The sequence below is a fragment of the Rhinichthys klamathensis genome, unplaced genomic scaffold, assembly GCF_029890125.1.
Source record: "Rhinichthys klamathensis goyatoka isolate OS25496 unplaced genomic scaffold, OSU_Roscu_1.1 h1tg000121l_1, whole genome shotgun sequence".
Classification (NCBI taxonomy): Eukaryota; Metazoa; Chordata; class Actinopteri; order Cypriniformes; family Leuciscidae; genus Rhinichthys; species Rhinichthys klamathensis.
This window is the reverse complement of record NW_026606658.1, coordinates 2847346-2870909: the sequence shown is the minus strand read 5'-3', so window position 1 is coordinate 2870909 and position 23564 is coordinate 2847346. Positions and strand designations below refer to the sequence as shown.

At 42.1% G+C, this 23564-nt stretch overlaps 1 protein-coding gene across 3 annotated transcripts in view; it reads right to left on the bottom strand.

Moving 5' to 3' along the window:
* Positions 1 to 213: 213 nt before the first annotated feature.
* The window catches only part of mfsd8 (major facilitator superfamily domain containing 8), a 34848-nt gene continuing 11497 nt past the window's right edge, over positions 214 to 23564 (bottom strand). Inside the window, exons 3-14 of one of the 3 annotated variants that reach the window (XM_056255532.1) lie at positions 8915 to 8949; positions 7232 to 7305; positions 5750 to 5793; positions 4497 to 4737; positions 3628 to 3741; positions 3322 to 3466; positions 2835 to 2893; positions 2577 to 2685; positions 2364 to 2498; positions 1794 to 1897; positions 711 to 937; positions 214 to 604 (exon numbers count right to left, since the gene is read on the bottom strand). In XM_056255532.1, the coding sequence (XP_056111507.1) occupies positions 398 to 604; positions 711 to 937; positions 1794 to 1897; positions 2364 to 2498; positions 2577 to 2685; positions 2835 to 2893; positions 3322 to 3466; positions 3628 to 3741; positions 4497 to 4737; positions 5750 to 5793; positions 7232 to 7262 (1416 nt within the window). In that variant the 5' untranslated portion in view covers positions 7263 to 7305; positions 8915 to 8949 and the 3' untranslated portion in view covers positions 214 to 397. Of the gene's footprint in view, positions 605 to 710; positions 938 to 1793; positions 1898 to 2363; positions 2499 to 2576; positions 2686 to 2834; positions 2894 to 3321; positions 3467 to 3627; positions 3742 to 4496; positions 4738 to 5749; positions 5794 to 7231; positions 7306 to 7695; positions 8043 to 8914; positions 8950 to 23564 lie in introns of those variants that run through there. The other 2 variants (XM_056255530.1, XM_056255531.1) reach the window with 2 other exon arrangements.

Genomic DNA, 23564 nt, shown 5'->3' with positions numbered 1-23564 from the left:
CAAGAATTCAAGTTATTTTAAAGAATTAAAACCAAAACAATCATAATCCATAAAGATTTAGATTAAACAACCACATAGGCATTATAATCTGCAATACTTCATAACTGGTGGAGCTGCCAAACATGTTTAATACGGCGGTTCACACGGGCTTGTTTAGATACTGCCACTGTCAATACTGCTCCAATAGTAGTTAAATTCACAGTTAAGGTAACAATGGGAGGTGTAGTTTAATATATAGGGGATATAAAGTAAAAATATTTACATTTACATGGAAGACGATGATTCATGATTATGAAAGCTCCACATTTGTCTAAAAAATACCATTCACAGGTGTACAAGTGGCTGTTTTCCATCTTTACTGAACTGTCCTTTAGTAGTTGGTGGAGGCACATGTCAGTCACAATATTGTTCTTCTATGGCGTATGGAGAAGGCGATGAGTCGTTTGTACATAGCACTGAGGAGAACGACTGCAGCTAGTACTATGCCACATATGACACTGAAGGCCCATCGGGGTCCCAGGAGGGTGTAGACGTGAGAGACGAACACAGGCCCGAGAGTCCGCGCACCACTTCCTGATGCTGTCAGCCAGCCCATGTAAACCCCCTGAGTTCACACACAATTGGGGAAGAGAATAAATAGCATGAACTTTGATTAATCATCATGTTACTTTAGTTTGAGATTCAGTGTTTTAAAAGAGAATGTATTGTACCTGCGGTTTGGGGCCCAGTATCTTTGAGTATAGAGTGTAGGACATTACGTTGCAGGTCGGATAGCCCACTCCGATCAGGATGTCAGAGGTGATGTACTGTGCGAGATGAATTACAGGGGTAAAAAAGCACCAGGTCTGTTCGGACGGACATCCGGTGGGCTCCAGAGAAGCGTTCGAGGCTTGGGTGGGTGCCAGTCTTATTGTTGGCATAGTGTTATTCTGAACGCCTGTTTATGGCATAATATTTGGTTAATATACACTAAAATATACACATAAATTTCAGCTGTAATATACACTACCGTTCAAAGGTTTTGAAGATTGTTTTAATGTTTTTGAAAGACGTTTTGTCTGCTTGTTAAGGCTACATTGATTTGATCAAAAATAGAGTAAAAACAGTGACAGTACAATGTAATAACCCAATTAACTTAACCCCTAAATGTTTTCTATTTTAATATAAATTCCAAAGCTGAATTTTCAGCATCATTACTCCAGTATTCAGTGTCACATGATCATTCAGAAATCATTCTGATACACATTAATTATTAAAATGATCAATGTTGAAAACAGTTGAGCTGCTTAATGTTTTAGTGGAAACCGTGATACATTTGATACACTAATACTTTATCTATTTAATGCATCCTTGGCGAGTAAAATAATTTCATTCTTTAAAAAAAAAATGCACTGACTCCAAGCTTTTAAATAGTATATTGCTATTTTAATAATAAAAAAGATAATTATTTGCTTTTGGAAACAAGCTTTACAGAGTTACGACTCGTTCACGCCAAGGACCATAACAATAAAGATATAGTTCTAAAAATCATTCTCCATATTAAAGAATAGCAGAGTTCACACCACAGCTATATGATAACGGCACGAGAAAACGATATTACTGGAATCACTTTCAGAATGACTTTTTCCAACTGATGAATAATAAAAACATTGACAATCAGCTCAAGCATTTCGAGCGGCAGACAAGCACGCACTTAGAATAAACAGAACAATATCTTCCGCTGGTGTGGATGCTAATATAGTTATCTTTATAGTTATGCTTATAGTTATCGTTCTTATTATCGGATACCTCACCTGTCCACTGTATTTTAGGATATTGATTTCCCCATGGCAACAAGATAAAGAACCCTACAAATATGAGCACCAAGCCTCCAAGCAGCAGTGGCCGATCTCCTACCCTGAAAAACACAGCCAAAAAAAAAGAACTGATTTGATCTGAGATCTGATTAGTCAGCTTGCAAGTGCAACAAGAGGAAGTCATGTGTTCAAAACTGTTAGCATCCAATATATATTTGTTGGGTACAGCAGAAAAAATATGCAACTGACAAAGTTTTCCTGACCTGACCTGTTGTAAGACTTTAAAACAAACAGTCACAACAAAACTGTAAGTAATGTACAGTCCCATTATGAGTAGTTATATGCAAAACCTACACTGTGATTCTGCAAAATACTCAGGCATTTGGAACATTTCCCTTTTCACAATAGAAGAGAAGTGACCTAAACCTCTGTAGATGCTGTGTCAAACTGAAGTAAAAAAAGCATGTCTGATTGTTCAAGGTTCTTCAAAACAGCTATGACAAATAGAAAAGTCTAATAACCGAAATCAAATTAGCATAAAGCTATTCAAAAAGTTTTTTTTTTTACCTTTTTGAAACCACCTTTACCACCAGGAAGACGAGGATGGACTCAAAGCCGATAGCAGCCAATATGATGCCGTTATACAAAACGGCTTCTTTTCTTGTCCATGCAAACATGTCCATTGATAGAGGAGTAGATATACTGCAGGCAAACAAATTCACATGAATATGAGCTGATTAGACTTTAAATATGAGTCAAGATCTGAGGAATTACACTTACGTTTCGAACACAGCAAAAATGAAGAGAATAACAAAGAAAAGGACGTTAGATGTTAACACTGCAAACTGGTCGATATCACCTTCTACCTCAGGAGTCACTTCTACTCGATCTGAGGGCAGAAGGACAAAGTACAATATAAAATGTTATAATTACATGAATTATTATAAAACAGGCTGCACAGGGACACCGTGCTAAAGCAACTGTACACTGCTAAAGTATATTTATAAATACATTTACATCAGAAAATAAATCTCTTACCTTCTGGGGTGTAGTTAATTGCAGGGATATGATTTCCATGGTCATCCACACAGTGCTCCCTAAATAATTGAAAACACTTTAAATTCCATGCATTGCTTTATTCAAGTACAGTCAAATAGGATGTATGCCTGACACCATGTCTACAACAGACGCGAGTGGCGCGACACGACAAAGGACAATCAGTGATGTTGTCTACACTGGATGCGGCACGACACAACATGACAAATCCCCGACAGTGAACTGATGCCTCGTTCTATTTATGATACTCCAAGGCAAGCACTCGCAATACTTCTCACAGGAAGGACAAATGGATTTGCAATGATCGCTTTGTCGCATCTAGTGTACAGCTTCTTGCTTTTGCAGCACAATGTGACGCGTATGGTGTAAACACGGTGCTAAGGTTAAATATAGAAGAACTGAAGAGAAAATACAAATAAATAAAATATATACAAAATACATGTATTTAAGACTCAGGTTATATCATTACCTCAAGACTAATATAACCAGTAGAATGTTAATGACCCCGAAGCAGGCCGCCAACAGTGCTGGAGCAGTGTACATATTAACCTGAAGCTGGATAAATCTCACATTGACGCCAGTCTCTCCGATGAATGACAAAGCAGCCTGCAGAGCTGAAAAACAAAGGCAGTCAACATCTTTTAATCATTTTTTAATGGTAACTAGCCCTAAGAAGGTATCAAATAAAGACACTATCAAACTAATTACTATTCTTATAGACCAATTTCACACCAAATGCCATCTGTAAGTAAAATGCTTTTGACTTCACACAAACCTGGGCCAAGTATAAAGCCGAGAGCTTGACAGGCGCTCATGTTAGCCATTGCACTGGTTCTCTCCGTCAGGGAAGTGGCACCAGCCACATAAGACCTCACAACTGCTACATTACCTACAGGACAGAACGACAGACCTTAGCACTGCAAATAAATTAAGTATTTTAGCTTATGCTTGATAATAATTGTTTACTGAATTTGTATTTGCTATATTAACATTATATTCAATTGAAATTTATTTATTTAAAATGTTTTTTTTTAAAGAAGTCTCTTATGCTCCATGCTGCATTTATTTAATAAAAAATACAGAATTATTATTAAAATTTTAAATAATTGTTTTCTATTTTTAAACATTTGTGGTAAGATATTTTTTTTAAAGAGAGAAATTAATACTTTTATTCATCAAGGATGCAATATATTTGATCAAAAGTGACATTTATAATGTTACAAGATTTATATATAAAAATTGATAATACTTTCTATTTATCAAAGAATCCTGAAACAGCATCACTATTTCCACAAAAATGTAAGCAGCACAACTGTTTTCAACATTGATAGTAATAAGAAATGTTTCTTAAGCACCAAATCAGCATATTAGAATGATTTCTGAAGGATCATGTGACACTGCAGACTGGAGTAATGATGCTGAAAATTCAGCTTGCCATCACAGGAATAAAATACATTTTAAAATATATTCAAATAGAAAACAGTTCTTTTAATTTGAAATAATATTTCACAAAATTACTGTTTCTACTGTATTTTTGGTTAAATAAAGAAGAGACTACTTCTTTCAAAAATTAAAAAATTGTAATGTTTCAAAACTTTTGACAGGTACTATGTGTGTGCGTGTGTGTTTTATTTATTTATTTACCTGCTCCAATGCCCACAAATGTGCGGGACAAAAGCATGTGAATTTTGTTGTGTGAGGGAAGTAGGTAGACATAGGCGTAGTAAATGTTAGCAGAGATGTTGATCAATATAGAGCAGACTAGAGGCTCTCGCCGAGGCCTGTGATTGGACCATAATCCAAAGAGGGGTGAGGCCACCATCTGACCCAAACTATAGGCAGCAACCAGCCATCCCAAGAAACTGGCATCTGCACTGTCATCAATCTAAAAAAAAATAATTTAAAAACACACACATCATGATTGATGGACTTACAAGACAGTAACAGACTAACAAGGCTTACTGTGTGTAACTGAATAAAACTACCCAAATTGCATCTATACAGCACAACAATAACATTTGCACTGCGGCCTTCAGGCAACCAAGCAAGCACAAAAAACTTTGTGCCTAACTGATGTTAAATTGTTTCACCTTGTGTGCTTACATAATACTTCTCAACTTTGTATTTGTATTGTTAACAGGTGCGACAATTCAAGAAGTAAACGTTTGGCAGGAAAGAGTCATTTTCAGTTTTCAGTGAAAGATCCAGAGCATTGTAAGGAGCAGCTAAAGACACGCTTTGCATCTTTTGCTGACAACAGGTAACAAACAAAATAAAGAGTAAAAATTGTTCATTTACATATACTACTGATATTGTAACAATATAAAGCAGGTTGAAAATCTACGAACTTGTGCTTTAAATTAAATTAAATTTTTTTTAAGAAATGTACCCTGAATAACCCTAGCTCTAAGTGTTCACACTTCTGCAAAGTCTACACAAAGGAGTAAGGACACATTTGAAAAGAGGAACACATGTCCTATATACGTATATTCAATTACAGAATTTAAACCTCAACAGATTGTTTTAGAAAATATTTAACTTTCTCAGGGGAATCGCTAGATTTAAATATTCAAACAGGTTTTAGTTGATTCTTTGGCATTTCTTAGAAATGCATATATAACTACTTCCCCTTTTCACTTCTAGTTTTTAAATCAAGCATAGCTCAAGGAATCAAATATTGTACAGAGAAAAATTATAGAATTCCCATGCTAATGAATGTTCACTTCACTCAAATCGCAACTGCATAGAATATACTTTGTTCCTGTAAATCAAACAGAAGTTTCTAGAAACACCAAAGGCATGGGTTTGATTCCCAAGTAATGCATGAACTTATAAAATGTATAGCTTGAGTACAATGTGTACATTGAATGTGTAAATGCAAGTATACCGGTACTTACTTTCTTCAGATAGGGCCATATGGAAGTGATGACAATCGTAAAACCTAAAAAAAAATAACATTGCAATCACTTATATATTACGTGTCACTTAAGTAGTACTTTGTACTACACAAACGATGTGAATAACATTCATGTATCTACTAAATAGGACATTATAATTGCAAGTGCAAAATGTGTACAGACAGATCCCTTCTAGTTACACTTTTTTTTTTTTTTTTAAGGCATAGTGTACAATTAAACGCAACATGTCCTGACATAACAGACACATCTTGTGAGAGCAGGTTTTCAGCTCTAAATTGAATCGGTACCTATGTTCATTGAAACCGACAGCAGAATTCATATTCATAACCGCACAGCAGCGTTAACTGATCTGGGGCCTTATTTTTGCGTACGCACAAAACAGGCCCTGAAAGAGGCGTACGCCACTTCCGACGCATAAGTTGTGATTTATAAAAAATTTGCACACCTGCACGCAAACTCTGACCCATGCGTACGAACGTTTTGGAGACGGACCAGTTTGGCGACACCGATGGTGAGCTGGAGTTAAATGTCTTTATGGCCACTTTTAGACAGAAAATCAAAAGAAATTTATACATACAGAAAGATAATACAAATATAATTTCACTCACCAAGCCTATCACTTGAAACCAATATCCATCCCTTCTTAAATGTCCGCGCCAGCGAGCGTGTTGGGCCGTTTAGTGAAACTCACGCATATACTATCTAACAGCAGATGAAGTAAAACTTAAACTTTGTAAATCTAAATCTTCACTATGAGTCCTAATCAAAAATACAGTGCATGTTCACAATAACAGTTTAAATAAATAAAATAATGATTTAAACTATGTTTTACTTCTGATATAAACATTTAGATTAAATATGCCATTCTCATTAATGAAGTTAAACACTTAAACTACACAAAATCATTACTGAGAAGTTACAACATTTTTTATATTCAATAAATAGAAATATTTGTTGTGGATGCAATGCTTTTGAACACTTTCCCTCTGGCATGCTGTGTTTTAATGTTTTAACTACAGAGATAATTGCTTATCATGATAGCAGATTGTCTGAGAAAATAGTTTCATGCAAATAATGCACAACACGGTCTGTTTCCATTAAAAATATAAATCAATTAAAAATACTATTTGGCCAGTGGAAAAGATTGAGAAAACCTTTCTCTGAAATGTATTTTACACTATTTGATTTATTTATTCAAAAACAAGGCAAGGATGGGCTACTAAATTATTTTTATTAATGTAATGACGGCACATCCGTATTTCATATTTTTCTAATGTCTTGTAGCCTACCGTTAATCATGGTATCACGCGGATGAATAATCATAAGTGATATGCAGATGAGGATAAGCATAGTAAAACTAGGCGTTGTAATCTCCATATATGGTTATTTCGGGGAGGAGACGCATGTGCGCACAATCTGACTGGGATTTATAAAGTGAGTGTAAGAGAGTTGTTTTCTTACCAACACTGCTGAGGAACATGGTAAAGTACATGACCCTGATGGACCTCCATCTGTTTCTGTCTGCATCCCCATCACTTTAAGAGGAAAGGAGAAGTTGGACTTAACAATTATAGCTCTTTCTTGATTGTTTAACGTTACACTTAAGATGTTTAGCCTATTTAGTCACAATAATTGCATGCATTAGGAGGACGACAGCTCATGCAAGATACAGTATTATGCATATCTTCACTGCACTACTAAAGTTTCACTCTGACGTGACTTCATATAATTTGAACACATCATCATGCTGTGCATCAGTAACAGAAATTCCATTGTGACATGACACACAGGCAACATTATCATCAAGTTTAACTGGTCGAGCCAAATAGTTTCAGTTTAGACATAATGTCAGAATATTAATAAAAGAAAACAAGATCAGTCCTGCCAGACTGCGTCATTACAAATGCAATTATCACACAACCTACCTTGTAATATCGCCTCTGAGAAGCGGAGTGTTTTCATCAGACTCCACAAGTGACATTATTAGCGATTGAGCAGCTTGCGCAAATTAAAAGACGACGAGAGTTCATTGAAGGGCAGTTCTTTACATTGACATGCACTTTAAAGTCAAGTTAACTTGACTGAAAACTGTCTGAAGCTGCACAACACATATCTCGAAAACGCATTCAGGCATCTAGATAATATTCCCATTTTAGCTGTTAGAAGCAGACTAGTGTTCAGAGTCATTCATCACCGTTTGACGCGCAGTCTAAAGTCCATTGGTGGCGTTGATTCAGCGAAAACTTGAATCATTCTGAAGAACGTTGTCACACGTCACGTGAGCATTGAGAGAAACAGAAAACAACAGCGAGAAGGCGTAGCACACTAACACTTCAAAATAAAAGCCCCTTACACATTTTTTTTTTTTTTTTGGAAATTAGAAGTTTTTTTGATTAGTGTAATTATTTATTCAGTCATATTTTCATTTTTAACGTATTTAATATTATTAAGTTAATACTATTAATACTGTTTTTAACGCATGACAGACAGACAAACCGCTCCATAAAACTTGCGGCATTTAACCACCAAACATGATCCCACCTACACTATGATGGTAAGACTGATAATTTTCCAAAGAAAAGACAAGTTTGGTCAAGATCTGATTCCAATACCTATAGGGAACAAATTCTGACACCTACTGTAGTGTTGGTGAAAAACATTTTTTGATAGGGCAGCAACCAATGCAATCAAAACAACTCTATCATTCAATAATTCAATCTGCCATATATAGCCTATTGCTAGCCAAATAGATGGATAAAATGTAAAAAGCAGAATAAACAAAGAACTGTCTTTTTTTTATGTGATAATGACAATCAAGATAGACAATCAGAATAGCTATTGTGTGTATAGACAGGGCAAGAGTGATATGCTGAAAGGATATGATTGATGAGATGCATCTGAAGGGAATCGTGATGATGTGTTCACCAAAATAAATGAAGTCCAGTTGATTGAGGAACATATCCAATGAATAAACAAAACAAATCAAATCACTAAAACAATCATAAAGGAAGGAGACACTTTAGTTAATGTGATTAGGATTGAGAGGGGTTCCAGCCTTTCTGCTTGTGAGATAAAGATGAAACATGCTGATAGATGATAGAAAACATTGACACAGTTGGCTTTTTATCCTGTGGATCTACTTACTTGTGTGAAGTTGCTTTCTCAGTTTTGACCCATATCTAAACCAAGCAGATGAATAAACTCAAATTGGTTAGCTGCCTTTGCCTTATACAGCACTGTCCCAAAAACATTCTCTCTAAATTCTCTTTAAAGAGAGATAAATTATGAATGAGCATCAATCTGTTTTTCGCCCACTGTATGAATGTGGCATTCTGGTTGAGAGTATTTTTATAATAATACACATTTAATTATTTTAATAATGTAATATCAATTTGCAGGCAGATTAAATAAATCATGGTTTCTTATGCCATATTATGTTTGTTAACCATAGCCTATTTTCCACCAAAATGCCATAAGTTAATAAATAAGTTAACAGAACTATGGAAAAATATATTAGTCACCAATGTAAAGCATTAGAAAAGAAAACAATTCTGAAAAGATTGTGAAGGCTTCTTAACACCATTTGAAAGAGATTTTATATTAATCTACTATGGTTTTAGAGAGAGGCGGTATTAACATTAAGTAACATGCATCTGATGCATGCTTATTGGCACATCCGGTCTTCAGGCATGTATCAATGTCACTGGATAGTTGCATGTGTCGCTTAAAACTTGTGGCATGTGCCACTGACATTATCGCAGAACACTGACACCGAGTCTCCATTATAGTGACTCCGGTATAGTGACTGACAGATGTACTGAGCAGCTATACTGAAGTAATTGTGACAAAAAAATACTGATATTTTAAAATAAATGTCAATTAAACATTAATTGTGTGGCCCATCAGTATCCAAGTGGCATGTGCCATGAAAGAGATATGTAATGCCAATGTTGTTGATCATGCAAACTGCCCGCTCTAGGAAACACAATAAATAAATCTGTAAATAAAGACAGTTGAGGAACATCTTATATATATATATATATATATAATATATATATATATATATATATATATATATATATATATATATATATATATATATATATATATATATATATATATATAAGACTTACTGACGACACAGCTTAATGCTCATTGGTTTAAACAACCGTTATTTAATAATATATATATATATATATATATTATCTTGCGCTGATATATATATACATATATATATATACACACGCAGGAAGATCTTTTGAAGAATGTTTGTAACCAAACAGTTCTGAGGCACCATTGACTTCCATTTTTTCCCCCCACACTATGGAAGTCATGCCCCTGAACTGTTTGGTTACCCATATTCTTCAAAATATCTTCTATTGTGTTCAGCAGAACAAATAAATTCATGGTTTGAAACAACTTGAGGGTGAATAAATAAATAACATAATTTTCATTTTTGGGTGAAACATCCCTTTAAGTTTTGGTTTATCTTGCGCTGATCAGTGTACACTTATACTGACACCTAACGGCGTGCATGCAGCATCATGCAAAAATAAAGGTTTACAGTAACGGATGCGACTGTTGATGCGGTATTGGCAGGCCCCTGAGCTTTGGGGCCCTTCATCCACCAGAACTATTATCTACATTCTTTCAGTCACAAAGTGCAAGTTATCAGCCTTTTGTTTCACAGGAATAAATGCCATTATCAAAACTGCATAAACTTCATATTATTTGGCACATAGTCCGATTTGACTGATGTTTCACTTTATTTTTCTCTCATTTGAGATCCGCTTTCATATTCTAGAGACATGAGGCTTGTTTGAGATGAGCAAAATCTGGGCAGAACCGACCACCGGTGATCAGCGCTAGATGCATGTCCGAGTGCGGTCCGCCTTGCTCTGATGTCATGATGTATGTCAAAAAACTCTCGCGACCGCACGGCGCACGTGTCGGATTCTGCAGTCGCGCGCAGTTGCTCTCCACCGACTGCGCTGATCAAAAGCATGATGGGAAACGACTTACTGACGACACAGCTTAATGCTCATTGGTTTAAACAACCGTTATTTATTAAAGATCAAAAAAGAGAACTCCAAGGCACTCTCAACTGAAAAAGTTTAAAAGCCTTTATTATTATGGCTTGGTCAAATTAACCTACCTTGTGCTGTGATTCTGTGAATAAAGACAATGTTCATCAAAATGTTCTTTGGAACCAGCAACAACACACACCCTCTATATTAAGAAAAAAGTCTATATGTATTTTACACAAATTTATTTGCACATCTGAATCTCAGTTGCATTGTTTTGCATCACTTATGACAGTTAAACAAACTGAAAGCAGTTATTTAGTTATTTTAACAATATAACACACTATTTGAATTTTGGGATTGAATATTAAGGTTTTTACTCAAAATATAAAACCTCTTTGTCTTTAATAACATTATCACTAATTGTATTCTTCCCAATGTATAACATTTACAGTGTTTTTACCAGGTGAGATTGAGTGTGTGTGTTTAAAGGCTTTGTGTGCACAGTTTGAGCACCCTTTTTTAAAAGAGTAAATCATATGAAACAATTGAACGTTTTTCCTCTTCGTTTTGTACTTTGTAGACGGTCCCTATCTGTTGTTTTACATTTCAAAATGTATAGGTTGCGAGACAGTTAAGCCGATTAAAACACACTACACTGTGTGTTCCCGTCTACATTTTAAACCACTTCGATCACAAACAGTTTTTCGTTCTTATGGCAAATCGTTATTGATGTAATTTGAGTGTTTCGGAGATGAATCTCTGACAAATGTCAAACTTCCAACGTCAAACCAACTTATATTGGTTATTTATTTTCTCTCGCTGAACACACTGACTGAGTGCTTGAGATTTTATCTCTCCGTAAAGCTAATCAATTTACTAGTTGGTATTCTTTTCTGTCAACTAAAGTGCATTGCTGTGTAGTCTCGCGTAGCCAGACCTTCAGACTGACGGCTCACGGCTGAAGGTCTGGAACTCATAGCAGCTTTCTTTGGCCAAGGCCCGCCCATAAGGCCGTTTGACTGACATGTCAAACAACCAATTACAGTTCGTTTCGTTCAGCGTCACGTTTCGGGGCGTGGAAATGTCCCCACAACAACAGACCGGCGTGCAACAAGTCAGTCAGCATAGAAAATCAAAGAAGGAGAAGAAAACGTCTCCGGTTACTTTCGTAACCTCGGTTCCCTGAAAGGCAGGGAACGAGACATTTACGTCGATGACGTAGTATGGGAACTCCTCCCCTTCTTCACTTCTGCTGAAATCTTATGGGCTAACGCCAGCTGGAGACAGCTGGCCAATTGACGCAAAATATGCAAATACTGACACGCCTGCTGGCAGTATAAAACGCATACGCACGTCAATTGCATCAGAATACGACTGAACGCTCGAATGAACAAGCGACACGGCGTTCGACGTAAATGTCTCGTTCCCTGCCTTTCAGGGAACCGAGGTTACGAAAGTAACCGGAGACGTTCCCTTTCAAGGCGGTCACTTCGACATTTACGTCGATGACGTAGTATGGGAACTGTGTCAAATCCCGCCGTGGAGCAGAGAACCCACCCACTCGAGAATGACAGAACCCTCATCCAATAGCTGCGCTACTAGAAATACGAGCTCCTGATAGGGCGAAGCGAGCCAATAGCGCGCTGTCTAAACCTCATCAAAATTTGCATATCCCAACTAAGCAAATGAATAGAGGGAAGTCTTGCACTGAATCATTCAGGGCAGAACAACACAGAGTAATAGCAAGTATAATACAAGTCAGCAGCAAAGCGGCGACAGTTGCATAAGCACAACACATAAATCAAGCATTCATGCACAACCTGAAGGCTCAACTCACCGAAAGCACTTGAGACGCAACAGAAGGTACATCCAACTTATAAAATCTGGCGAACGTATTCTGAGAAGACCAGCCAGCAGCAAGACACAAGTCCCTTATAGACATACCTCTGGACCAGGCCCACGAAGAGGCGATCGCCCTCGTCGAATGAGCCTTAATGTTGAGAGGACAGACCACCCCCTGGCAATCATAAGCCAAGGCAATAGCATCCACAATCCAGTGAGCAAGCCTCTGTTTCGAAACTCCACGTCCCTTGTTGCCGCCGCCAAAGCATACAAATAGCTGATCCGATTGACGAAAAGCGGCGGAGCGAGTCATATACATCCGTAAAGCCCTGACTGGGCAAACAGCGCTCTGAGCATCGATATCACGCGAGACTGATAACTCAGAAGACAATGCAGGCAGTAAAACAACCTGCGCTTTGAACGGAGTATTGAGTGACTTCGGAACGTACCCCTGTCTTGGCCGAAGAGTGACATTACAGTCTCCTGGTCCAAAACGAATGCAGTCCTCGTGAACCGAGAACGCTTGCAGGTCCCCCACACGTTTCGCTGAAGCAAGAGCGAGAAGCAAAGCAGTTTTCAGGGAAAGCTCCTTGACCGCAATCGAAGCCAGTGGCTCAAATGGTGGAAGAGACAGAGCCCTCAACACTAGGGCTAAATCCCACGGCGGCACAGAAGGCGGCCGTGACGGACATAATCTCCTAGCTCCCCTGAGAAAACTGATCACCGATGCATGTTTACCGATCGACTGTCCTTCGATCGGGAGGCGAAATGCAGAAATAGCAGCCACGTACACCTTCAGAGTGGACGGTAAACTCCCATTATCCATCCTGTACTGAAGGAAGCGTAGAATATCCGACACGGCGCAATTACCCGGGTCAATACTGATATCCTGGCACCATTTAGAGAAAACTTCCCATTTCAATCTGTATAAACGCCTAGTGGATGGGGCGCGCGCCTCAGCGATAGTGCTCATCGCTCGAGAGTGCAGAGCGTCCCGCTCATTCAGAGTCCCCGCAGCGGCCATACATGAAGGTTCCACAGCCCGGGGTTGGGGTGCCATACCGTGCCGTTCGCCTGCGATAACAGGTCTCTCCTGAGCGGAATTTCCCACGGGGAGTCCACCAGTAATTCCATCATGTCCGCGAACCAGGGCTGATTCGGCCAGTTCGGGGCTACGAGAATCACAGACGCTTTCTCCTCCCTGATTTTGCATAACACTGTGGGCAGAATCTTCACCGGAGGAAAGGCGTAAAGTCTGGCTCTCGGCCAGCGCGAAGTCAAGGCGTCGTTCGTCCGTCCCGAGGGGGAACGAGACAGCGAGAAGAACGCCTGGCAGTGCGCGTTCTCGCTTGAGGCGAACAGATCGACCTCCGCCCTCCCGAATCGATCCCAGATCATCTGCACCGATCCTGGGTGAAGCCTCCACTCTCCATGAGGAATCCCATTCCTCGAGAGCATATCCGCCCCGCGATTCAAAACACCGGGAATATGCGCCGCTCTCACGGATAGAAAGTGCCGGTCTGCCCACAGCAGGAGACTCGCCGCCTGCTTGAATAGGAGTCTGGAGCGCACGCCTCCCTGGCGATTTATGTATGAGACCACCGACGTGTTGTCGGTCCGAATCAGTACATGCTGACGCTCTAACTGTGACCGGAAGGCTTCGAGGGCTAAGGAAACCGCCATCAATTCCAAGCGGTTTATATGCCACGTTCGCTGCGACTCCGTCCATAAGCCTGAGGCAGTCGCGCCCATGCACACTGCTCCCCAGCCTGAGGTTGATGCATCCGTCAAGACTGCGGTGCGATGCGCCACGGTGCCCATCGGAACCCCTGAACTGAATAACGCTGGGTTTTTCCACGGTACCAAAGTGCGAATGCAGCTGCGGGTGACCGTGATGCGCCTGAGTCCGAACGACCACGCCCCCCGAGGGACTCGGAGCTTCAACCAGATTTGAAGAGGGCGCATATGCAACAGCCCCAGATGACACACTGGGGAAGCTGCCGCCAACAGACCTAACAGCCTCTGAAATTCCTTTAGTGGCACAGACCTGCCCGGTCTGAAACGGTTCAGAGACAATGTCAGAGACCTTATGCGCTCTTGAGAGAGATGGGCTCGCATCGTTATAGAGTTCAAGCACACTCCCAGAAATGTTGTGGTCTGACTCGGTGTGAACACGCTTTTCTGTTCGTTTACACGCATCCCCAGCGAGTCCAGGTGACGAAGTAGTATTTCCACATGACCGATTAGCACCTCTCGCGAGTGGGCTAGAATCAACCAATCGTCCAGATAATTTAGGATGCGCATTCCGCTCGACCTGAGGGGAGAAAGCGCCGCGTCCACACACTTCGAAAAGGTGCGGGGAGCCAAAGCCAGTCCGAACGGGAGTACTGAGTACTGATAAGCTGTGCCCTCGAACGCGAACCTCAGAAAGCGCCTGTGACGCGCTGCTATCTGGATATGAAAGTACGCGTCCTTTAAATCCACTGAAGCGAACCAATCCCCGGGACGAACTTGCGCCAGAATCTGCTTCAAAGTTGTCATTTTGAACGCGCGCTTGTGAAGTGCTCGGTTTATGGGTCTCAAGTCCAGGATCGGACGGAGGCCCCCCCCTCTCTTGGGTACCACAAAGTAGCGGCTGTAGAAACCGCTCTCCCTCTCGATCGGGGGAACCGGTTCTATCGCTCCTTTCTCGAGCAGACTGAGAACTTCCTGTCTCAGAACGGGAACGTTTTGGGGCAAAGTTAATGACGGGATCACGCCGTTGAAACGGGGTGGTCTGCGTCTGAACTGAAGCGAATACCCGTGACGAATTAAGCCCAACACCCACGGTGAAATGCCTGGAATTGATTCCCACGCACCTAGAAAATGACTCAGAGTGCGAGCTCGAACTGCGGTCATAGCCGCCCCCAGTGCAGTGTTTAGACTGGAGCCGCACTCCCGCGAGGCTGATAGCCCTGGTGGGAGTGCGGCTCGCAGTGGGCTGAGTGTAGTGCTGGCGATCTCGTGCCCAAGAGATGCCATTATAGTCATAGAGTGTGACCCTGCGCTGTCTCGTGAAAGGGCGGGTGACACAATGTGAGGTGTAAGAGGAAGAAAAAGCTCTTTTTGTGAAGGGATACATGCTTTTATTAATTTTTTGTTTGAACAAACAACATTCACACATATGCCGTCGTCGCTCGACTGAACATGAGGGACACGATGCATAAGAACACGGCGCTTGGAGTCCGGTCCTCCTTCGCGCTCTCTCTTCCTCTTGGCCGCTCCGTCAGGAAGAAGGCTTTGACGCGGAGGGGGGCGCGCTGACCTTCCCTCGGCGCGGGCTCCTTCTCTGGCCCTGGCTCTTTCTCCCGGGTCCCTGCCACTGTCTGCCCCGGGGAGCGCGAGCATCCGGCTCGGTGCGCGGCGCAGCCGATTGTCTCACCGAGCTCTGGGGCTGGCCCCGGCTAGTCGATGACGAGCGCGAACGCTGACGAGCTGGGGGCGCTCGACGCGGGATCACGTGGCTCATAGCCTTAGCGCGTTTCTGGGTCTCCGAGAAACGCTCCGTGACAGCCTCCACCGCGTTCCCAAAGAGACCGGCTGGGGTGATGGGAGCATTAAGCAGGGTTTTCCGGTCGGAATCCTTGACATCGGAGAGTGTCAGCCACAGGTGCCTGTGGAGGACGACCAGAAACCCCATGGAGCGACCGATGGCTTGCGCTGAGCGTTTAGTGGCCATCAGTGCAAGGTCCGTAGCTGAGCGGAGATCCCGGATGACGTCAGCGTCAACAGAGGCAACGCCATCCAGGGACTTAAGCAACTTCGCCTGGAACACCTGTAGAATGGCCATGGCGTGGAGAGCTGATACTGCCTCTCCCGCCGCTCCGTACGCCTTATCCGCCTGGTGGGCCGTGAACCTGCAGGGCTTGGACGGCAGGCTGCGGTCCGCGCCCAGTGCAGACGTCGATGGGCACAGGTGAGTGGCGACGGTCTCCTCGACGGGTGGCATGCGCACGTAACCGTGGGCTACCGCCTCGTCTACATGTGCGAACAAGGACTGAGTGGCAGAGTGGGTGCGCGCCGACTGGGGCGCAGCCCACGCCTTAACCACGTGTTCGTGGACGTCCGGGAAAAACGGGGTTCCCCTCTTCGACGCGGCCTGGCGGCGGCTCGACTGAAGGAACCACGTGTCCAACTTGCTCTTAGCTGGCTCATCCGGTGCGTCCCACGAAAGGTCCAACTCGGCGACGGCCTTAGTAAGGACCCTAAAGAGCTCCTCCTGGAGGTCAGGGCTCCCTTGCTCGGGAGGTGCGGCCTGCTGGGATCCCCAGTCCTTCTCCGACGCTGAGAGTGACATGGCGTCCTCTTCCTCGCTAGCTCCAAAGGAGATGAAATCCGCGACGTCGCGGGGTGGGCGGAAGCTAGCGTCCGAGAAGCTGACGGCGTCGAGCTCCCTTTCCCTGGGGGTGGGTGGGCCCACCAGCGGCTCGTTGGCGGCAGTGGGCCCAATCCCTGCAGCTGCTCGAGCCGTTTCTCTCCTGGCCTTAAGGGCGCGCACTGGCATGTCCGCGCAGGGGGCGCACACGAGGTCGTCCGACAGGGCCGTCTCGGCGTGGGCCAGGCCCATGCAGGCAACGCAGAACAAATGGGTGTCGGGGGCCACGATAGGCCCCGAGCACAAGTTACAGATGGATGCCATCGGATGCCAAAGACAGTGAGGTATCTTCAGATGCACCTTCAACGATGGCGAGATTTGTTAGAGTATCTTCCAATTCGAAGCACACGTCGATTTGAGCGTGAAGAAAAGGATTCTGATGCAATTGACGTGCGTATGCGTTTTATACTGCCAGCAGGCGTGTCAGTATTTGCATATTTTGCGTCAATTGGCCAGCTGTCTCCAGCTGGCGTTAGCCCATAAGATTTCAGCAGAAGTGAAGAAGGGGAGGAGTTCCCATACTACGTCATCGACGTAAATGTCGAAGTGACCGCCTTGAAAGGGAACCGAACACAATACTGAATCGGCCAGCTGCGATGTCAGCGTCTGTTGTTTCATGTTTGCCCGCAAACGCGGCTGATAGGCCTACCTTCACAGTTAGGTACTTCACTTGATCTTCCATAATAGATCCTAGCTGTCAACATTGAACAGTGAATATAAGGGAGATTTCCCGGAATCCATCCCCAAAATAAGGGATTTTTTTTTACAAGATTCTTACCCACCACAAACTTTAAAAATAAAGCACTAATCATTAAAAGTCTAAAGAGTTTATAACTACAAATGAGTGAGAGAGAAAGAGACAGTGTGTGTGTGTGTATGAGAGAAAGTGTGTCATTTTTTAAACATTTTTTATCAGAGAATGTTTAAATACTAATATCAGCTTACGAGGGAAACAGTACGTGGTGCTTCGGGGGCTGCTGGAGATGATTAGGGAGAGGTCTGTGCTCCTTTACCGATCAAAGCGCGCGCTGACACGGAGTATAATTGTTTATACTTGACGCGTCCGCACGAGTTGGATGCGCGTTGGGTGCGCAAGACCGGCAAGACCCCATTTCGCTTGGCTGTGTGCACAGCTTTTTTTGTAACAGCGCGCGCGGCGCCGCATCCGACGATGAACGACTTCAAGCCGAATCTGCCCGAGCATGTACGTCTCACACAATCAGAGCGTAAAAATACGGGATATTTTACGGGAAAATAATAAAACGGGAAGACAGCGGGAAAAGAGCTTAAATACGTGAGAAACCCGGAAAAAACGGGAGGGTTGACAGCTATGTAATAGATAGGAGGGGACACACAACTAGTAAAGTTGGATCTGCTGGGAATCCTTATAAATGCTGACAAAGGGTCGGCCAGGCTTGGAAAATAATACTCTTCCCAAATCCCGTCGGCAAACAGGCTAAACTATCTCTTTTTGTCTCCACTAAGTGCCTCAAACAAAACTCCTGGACATCTCTTAAAGAGTCTACGCCGTGAACCTCGCATACTTTTGAGAATCCTACGTTTAGCTGATCTTGATAAATGCTCATTGTCACTCATGTAAACACAACAGTTTTTCTTCCGCAATCACACGTCTGCGCTTTGTTTCCCGGCAGACCGAAAATAAACGCGACACTCGCGCCCCCCGGAAATCCGATACAATTCAACCAATCAGATGACGACTTCGACATTCCTGAAGTGTTTCCAGTTAAGTGTACCATATGCATCAGACGTTTAGCCAACGTTCCGTGGGCGTGACGTCTGAGGCTGAGACTAATTGCTGTGTAACTTCAATGTTAGTACTTTGGCTACTTGTAAGTCTCTTTGGATTAAAGTGTCAGAAATGATTAGATGTAACGTTAGCTAGCCTAAAAGAAGTTTAAATTGTTGCCATTTTCTGTTTACTAATGTTTATTTAGGGGAAAAGAGTGGCTACCCTCTTTCACCCGACTATGTCCCATCTATCTTCAACCATGTTCCAGAAGATAGAAGAGCAAACTCCATGGTTGAAGATAGATGGGACATAGTCGGGTGAAAGAAGGTAGCCACTCTTTTCCCCTAAAACATTAGTAAACAGAAATTGGCAACAGAAAAACAGAAAATGTCATGGTTGCCATTTTCTGTTTACTAATGTTTTAGGGGAAAAGAGTGGCTACCCTCTTTCACCCGACTATGTCCCATCTATCTTCAACCATGTTCCAGAAGATAGAAGAGCAAACTCCAAAGAATAGAGCAAGCAGCAAAGTCACCAGCTTCAGCAGTAACCCATTCAACAGTTTGTCCTCAAGACGGCAGCAAGCATCCTACTGCACACCAGGTGAAGGGATCAAACATTACCCACAAAGAACTTGACCATATTTATCCTATTCCTGAAGACAATGATGATACAGCTAGCAGCTTCACCATGTGATAATGAAAACTGTAAGAAATACACTGGAATTGGAATGTAAAGCTCTGAGGACTGAAAATAAATAGAACTGCACTGAATGAGAAAACTTTACAAAACAATGATAAAAAGGTCAGTGTACTCACTACAAACATATTCTTTACTGATGACATTGTTTCAAGTTGTAGCTCCCTATCTCAAGCCTAAGTCTAGCCTAACATTATTTCAGCAGTATATGCTAACTTTAAGAAGCTTAGAATGAATTTCTCTTTTGAGTTTTTGGCTTATTACTTTGGTGTTGATCCGACGACTGTTTCAAGGATTTTCAAACGCTGTATTGATGTAATGTATAGTAGACTAGTGCCAAGTCTAGTTATATGGCCTGACAGGGAATCGTTAAGAAAGTCTCTTCATAGTCGTTCATATCGTTCTTATCACAGTCGTATCATAGTAGTCGTTCAATAGCCGTCTAATTGATGACTAGTCTATTCTTGGGCTATGGTTAGACGTCTTATTCTTGGGCTATGGTTAGACGTCTAATAGATTTTCACTGACAGCCCAAATTTAGCCTTGTTTTAGCCTAGACGTCTGGGCTGTGTTTTGACGGCTATTAGACGTCTTTTAGACGCAAAATTGCTTGCTGGGTGGTAGCCTCAGTGGTGAAGCTATGAGACTTTGGGTAGCATATTTGTCTTATCAAGGACACTGAGGGCTTTCTGACATCTGTCTTTGTGGCTGCTCTGAAGATTGATGCTGTTATCCTACCACTCCTTTGATCAAACCAGATCCTAGACTTAAGACTGTGCTCGAGTCTCCTCCCCTACAATATCACTCTGAAAATATGATGATTGAAACCATTAGATAATAATTTTTTTGGGAATATAACTTTAATCCTAAAGAATGATGTACCTGTTGTTTGGTCACATTTATATCTCCAAAGAGTGCTTCTGCCCTGTCTTGTAAGCCTTCTAGACTTACCTCTCTTGCCTGCCTGTCATAAATAGTTGTGAGGGGTTCTGGTAGACCTAGCATAACAGTCTTTGCCTCGCTGTGTGTTGTTACAAATTATGTCTTTGCCTTGCTGATATTCCACTCTTTTCTAAGACTCCTCACTTGGTGTGGACCACTTGCACTTCTTTGATGTCACCGCTGTACACATTATCCCACCAGTCACAATTGTGATTGAACATACTTTCCATAAACATTTTTAAAAATAAAATAATGATTGATTATTTCAACGGGCAACTAATGAAACATCATTAGGATATTTTCATGTCTGGGAAAAATTAGGGATTAAAGGGTTAAGATTCCATGACATTTATGGTGTCTACTGTACTCACAGTGATATAGCTATGCTGGCTACCTACAAACAAGGACAGCTAGGGTCGATTACGTTAGGGTTAGCTAACAACACAGTTGACTTACCCTTCCAATGACGACAGAGCATGGTTTAACGTTAGCTGGCAGACTGAATATTCATCACAAAATTTGATTGCGTCCATTTGTACCCCTCCAGGCTTTTGTAGGCTTTTAAAGAGTCTCCGGATAGGACGAGGGAAAGTTGATGAGGTAGTTGTAGATATCAGGATACTGCAGGTCAGGAAAGCTATCACTTCCTTTATCAATATACATGAAAAGCACCCAGGGGGCATTATAGGGATCTGTTATATTTCATCTATTAAGTTTTGCTATGTACAGGTCTGTCTTTTGAATTAAAGTGCACAGTGAACTCTGTTGCCTTGAAACTCATGCTGCCATCATTCATTCATATTCGCGTCCCGGACCGCCTCCTGCCTGCCAATATGGCAGTATAAACAGAATAGGTCACGTGACGTCCGGAGCTCTATGGGGCTACAGCTGGAACATTCTGTTCTTGGCACATACGGTTTTAACCAACCTTTCAACATCCTGATCTAACTAGGCCACCACACATATCTCTGGACCAAAGCTTTCATCCTAGATACTCCTGGGTGGCACTGAAGCAGTCATTTCTGGTAAACTTCTGACCATACAAATACTTATGAAAGCGTTGTAAGCCAAACATTAGGGCCAACCCTTCCTTGTCCAACAGCGAATAATTCCGCTCAGCTTGATTTAAAGGGCACCTATTATGCCCCTTTTCACAAGATGTAAAATAAGTCTGTGTATGTGAAGTTTTAGCTCAAAATACCCAAACAGCATGTTTAAATCGTCACTCTTTGGGGCTGAGAAAAATGCGCTGTTTTAGTGTGTATCCCTTTAAATGCAAATGAACTGCTGCTGCCGGCACAGAGGGCGGAGCCTCAAGAGCTTGCGCTCAGTGACAGGACAATCTCATCTCACGGAATGATTATATCAAAACAGAAACTCACTTCAAAATGGCAGCGGGAATTCCCCGAGGGGCAGTGCTTAGGGAAGTTCGCAAGTGCATGTCTAAAGGTGGAGTGGAACGCAGCCCTGGTGCGAGTGGGGGCGGGGCTAATTTGCATATTCATAGAACCACGTATACTAAATGAGGGAAGGAAAGGAAAAAACGTTTAAATATGTCATTTTGGTGATCAAAGATGAGTTTTAAGAGATACAAATTATTGACTACAGGGGGACTTTAAATTACATTAGGCTGTATTTGTCCCAAAACGTTGTAAACGTACACAACTTCACCCTAGACTGGAAGATTGTGTATTGTCCATCTTTTAGCTAAAGTTTTGTCTTTCTGTGGCTTGAATAGGCTTCATAGATAGCTATAGTAATATAGATAGTGCTCTCTCTTTCCATTTGTTCTGTTTTTCAAACACCGAACTTCAAACTCATCAACGTCACTTTGTTCATTCTTGAAGTGAAATTTGCCTGTTTGGAGATTAGATTTAACAGTTTTGGACTGCTGTCTTGAACTGAAAGTGACGCGTCCGGTGTGCCATAAAGTCCAATTTATACTTCTGCGTCGAGTGTGCGCAGTAGGTACGGCGTAGCCTACGCAAAGACGTACCATACACCGTACATGACACGCACACCCTTAAAAATGTACACGTTGCAACAACAGCAAGATCTGTGATTGGTTCGGCTTGATAGCATTGCATTTTCTCCTACACATTTCCGGCGTGTCCTTCTGCGCCGCAGAATGTACATTTTTTAATTCAGAAGGTCAGTGAAGAACATGGCGAACATGGACGGACCAAGTGACCGGAACCGGAATGTCCCTGGAGTTCTTCCATCGCTTCATACAAATACGCCTCCGTAAAAAAACTTGCCTCAAGGAGCGGGGATCCAGGCGGGAAAAAAGTCACTACGTTTTATTTATTTCTGTCTTGGCAGGCACACCCATGTGAAACACCGGCTTATGGAGTGAAACTTTGATGATAAGGTAAATAATGCATGTCCTCTGTGAACCTCTGTGTTGTGTTTAGGCTAGCTAACTTGCAATGCTATCACGCCGTAAATGGCATATTGATTTGTGCAAAAATAATATTTCTGTGAAACAAAAAGCATGTATATAGGCCTATGTGTAATAGGTTGTTATTATATGTAATGGGTTGTATTTGTATGTAATAGGTTGTAATTATATCTGGCTCGCAGATAATACAAACGCAACAACGTAGCCATTGCAATGTAGGAATATGCAGTATTCATAGCTCTGTCTATCTGTGAATAAACACTGAATGCATCAGCTGTATTATATAACAGACTAACTTATACTATTTGCTATTTCTTTCATAATAACAGAATGGGAGCGATGCAAGCTCAAACTCTTCAACCTCCACAGCTTTGGCTGTTGTAAGACCTCCAGCCAACAACAACAATAGCCACGTTTCCACTGTTGGCCCAAGGGGGTTGATTGGGCCTCGTCGGGGCTTCCTCTGGGCCAACGGCCAGGGTTTTCTGGCCCACCGAATACCTTGGTCCAAAGCGGGCCAACTCGGGCTTGAGGAGTGGTTATGAACAGAGGAGGAGTTTATCGGAGTCGGTAGCGCCAGATGATTTCATATACCAGCATTTAATAAAATCACTACTTACCGCTTGCGGGAATATAGTTGGAATTGCCCCCTTCTTCAGTATGAGACGCTGAGAGAAGCCTGCTTGATATTGTCCCAGGTTAGAAAATAAGTCCGTGGT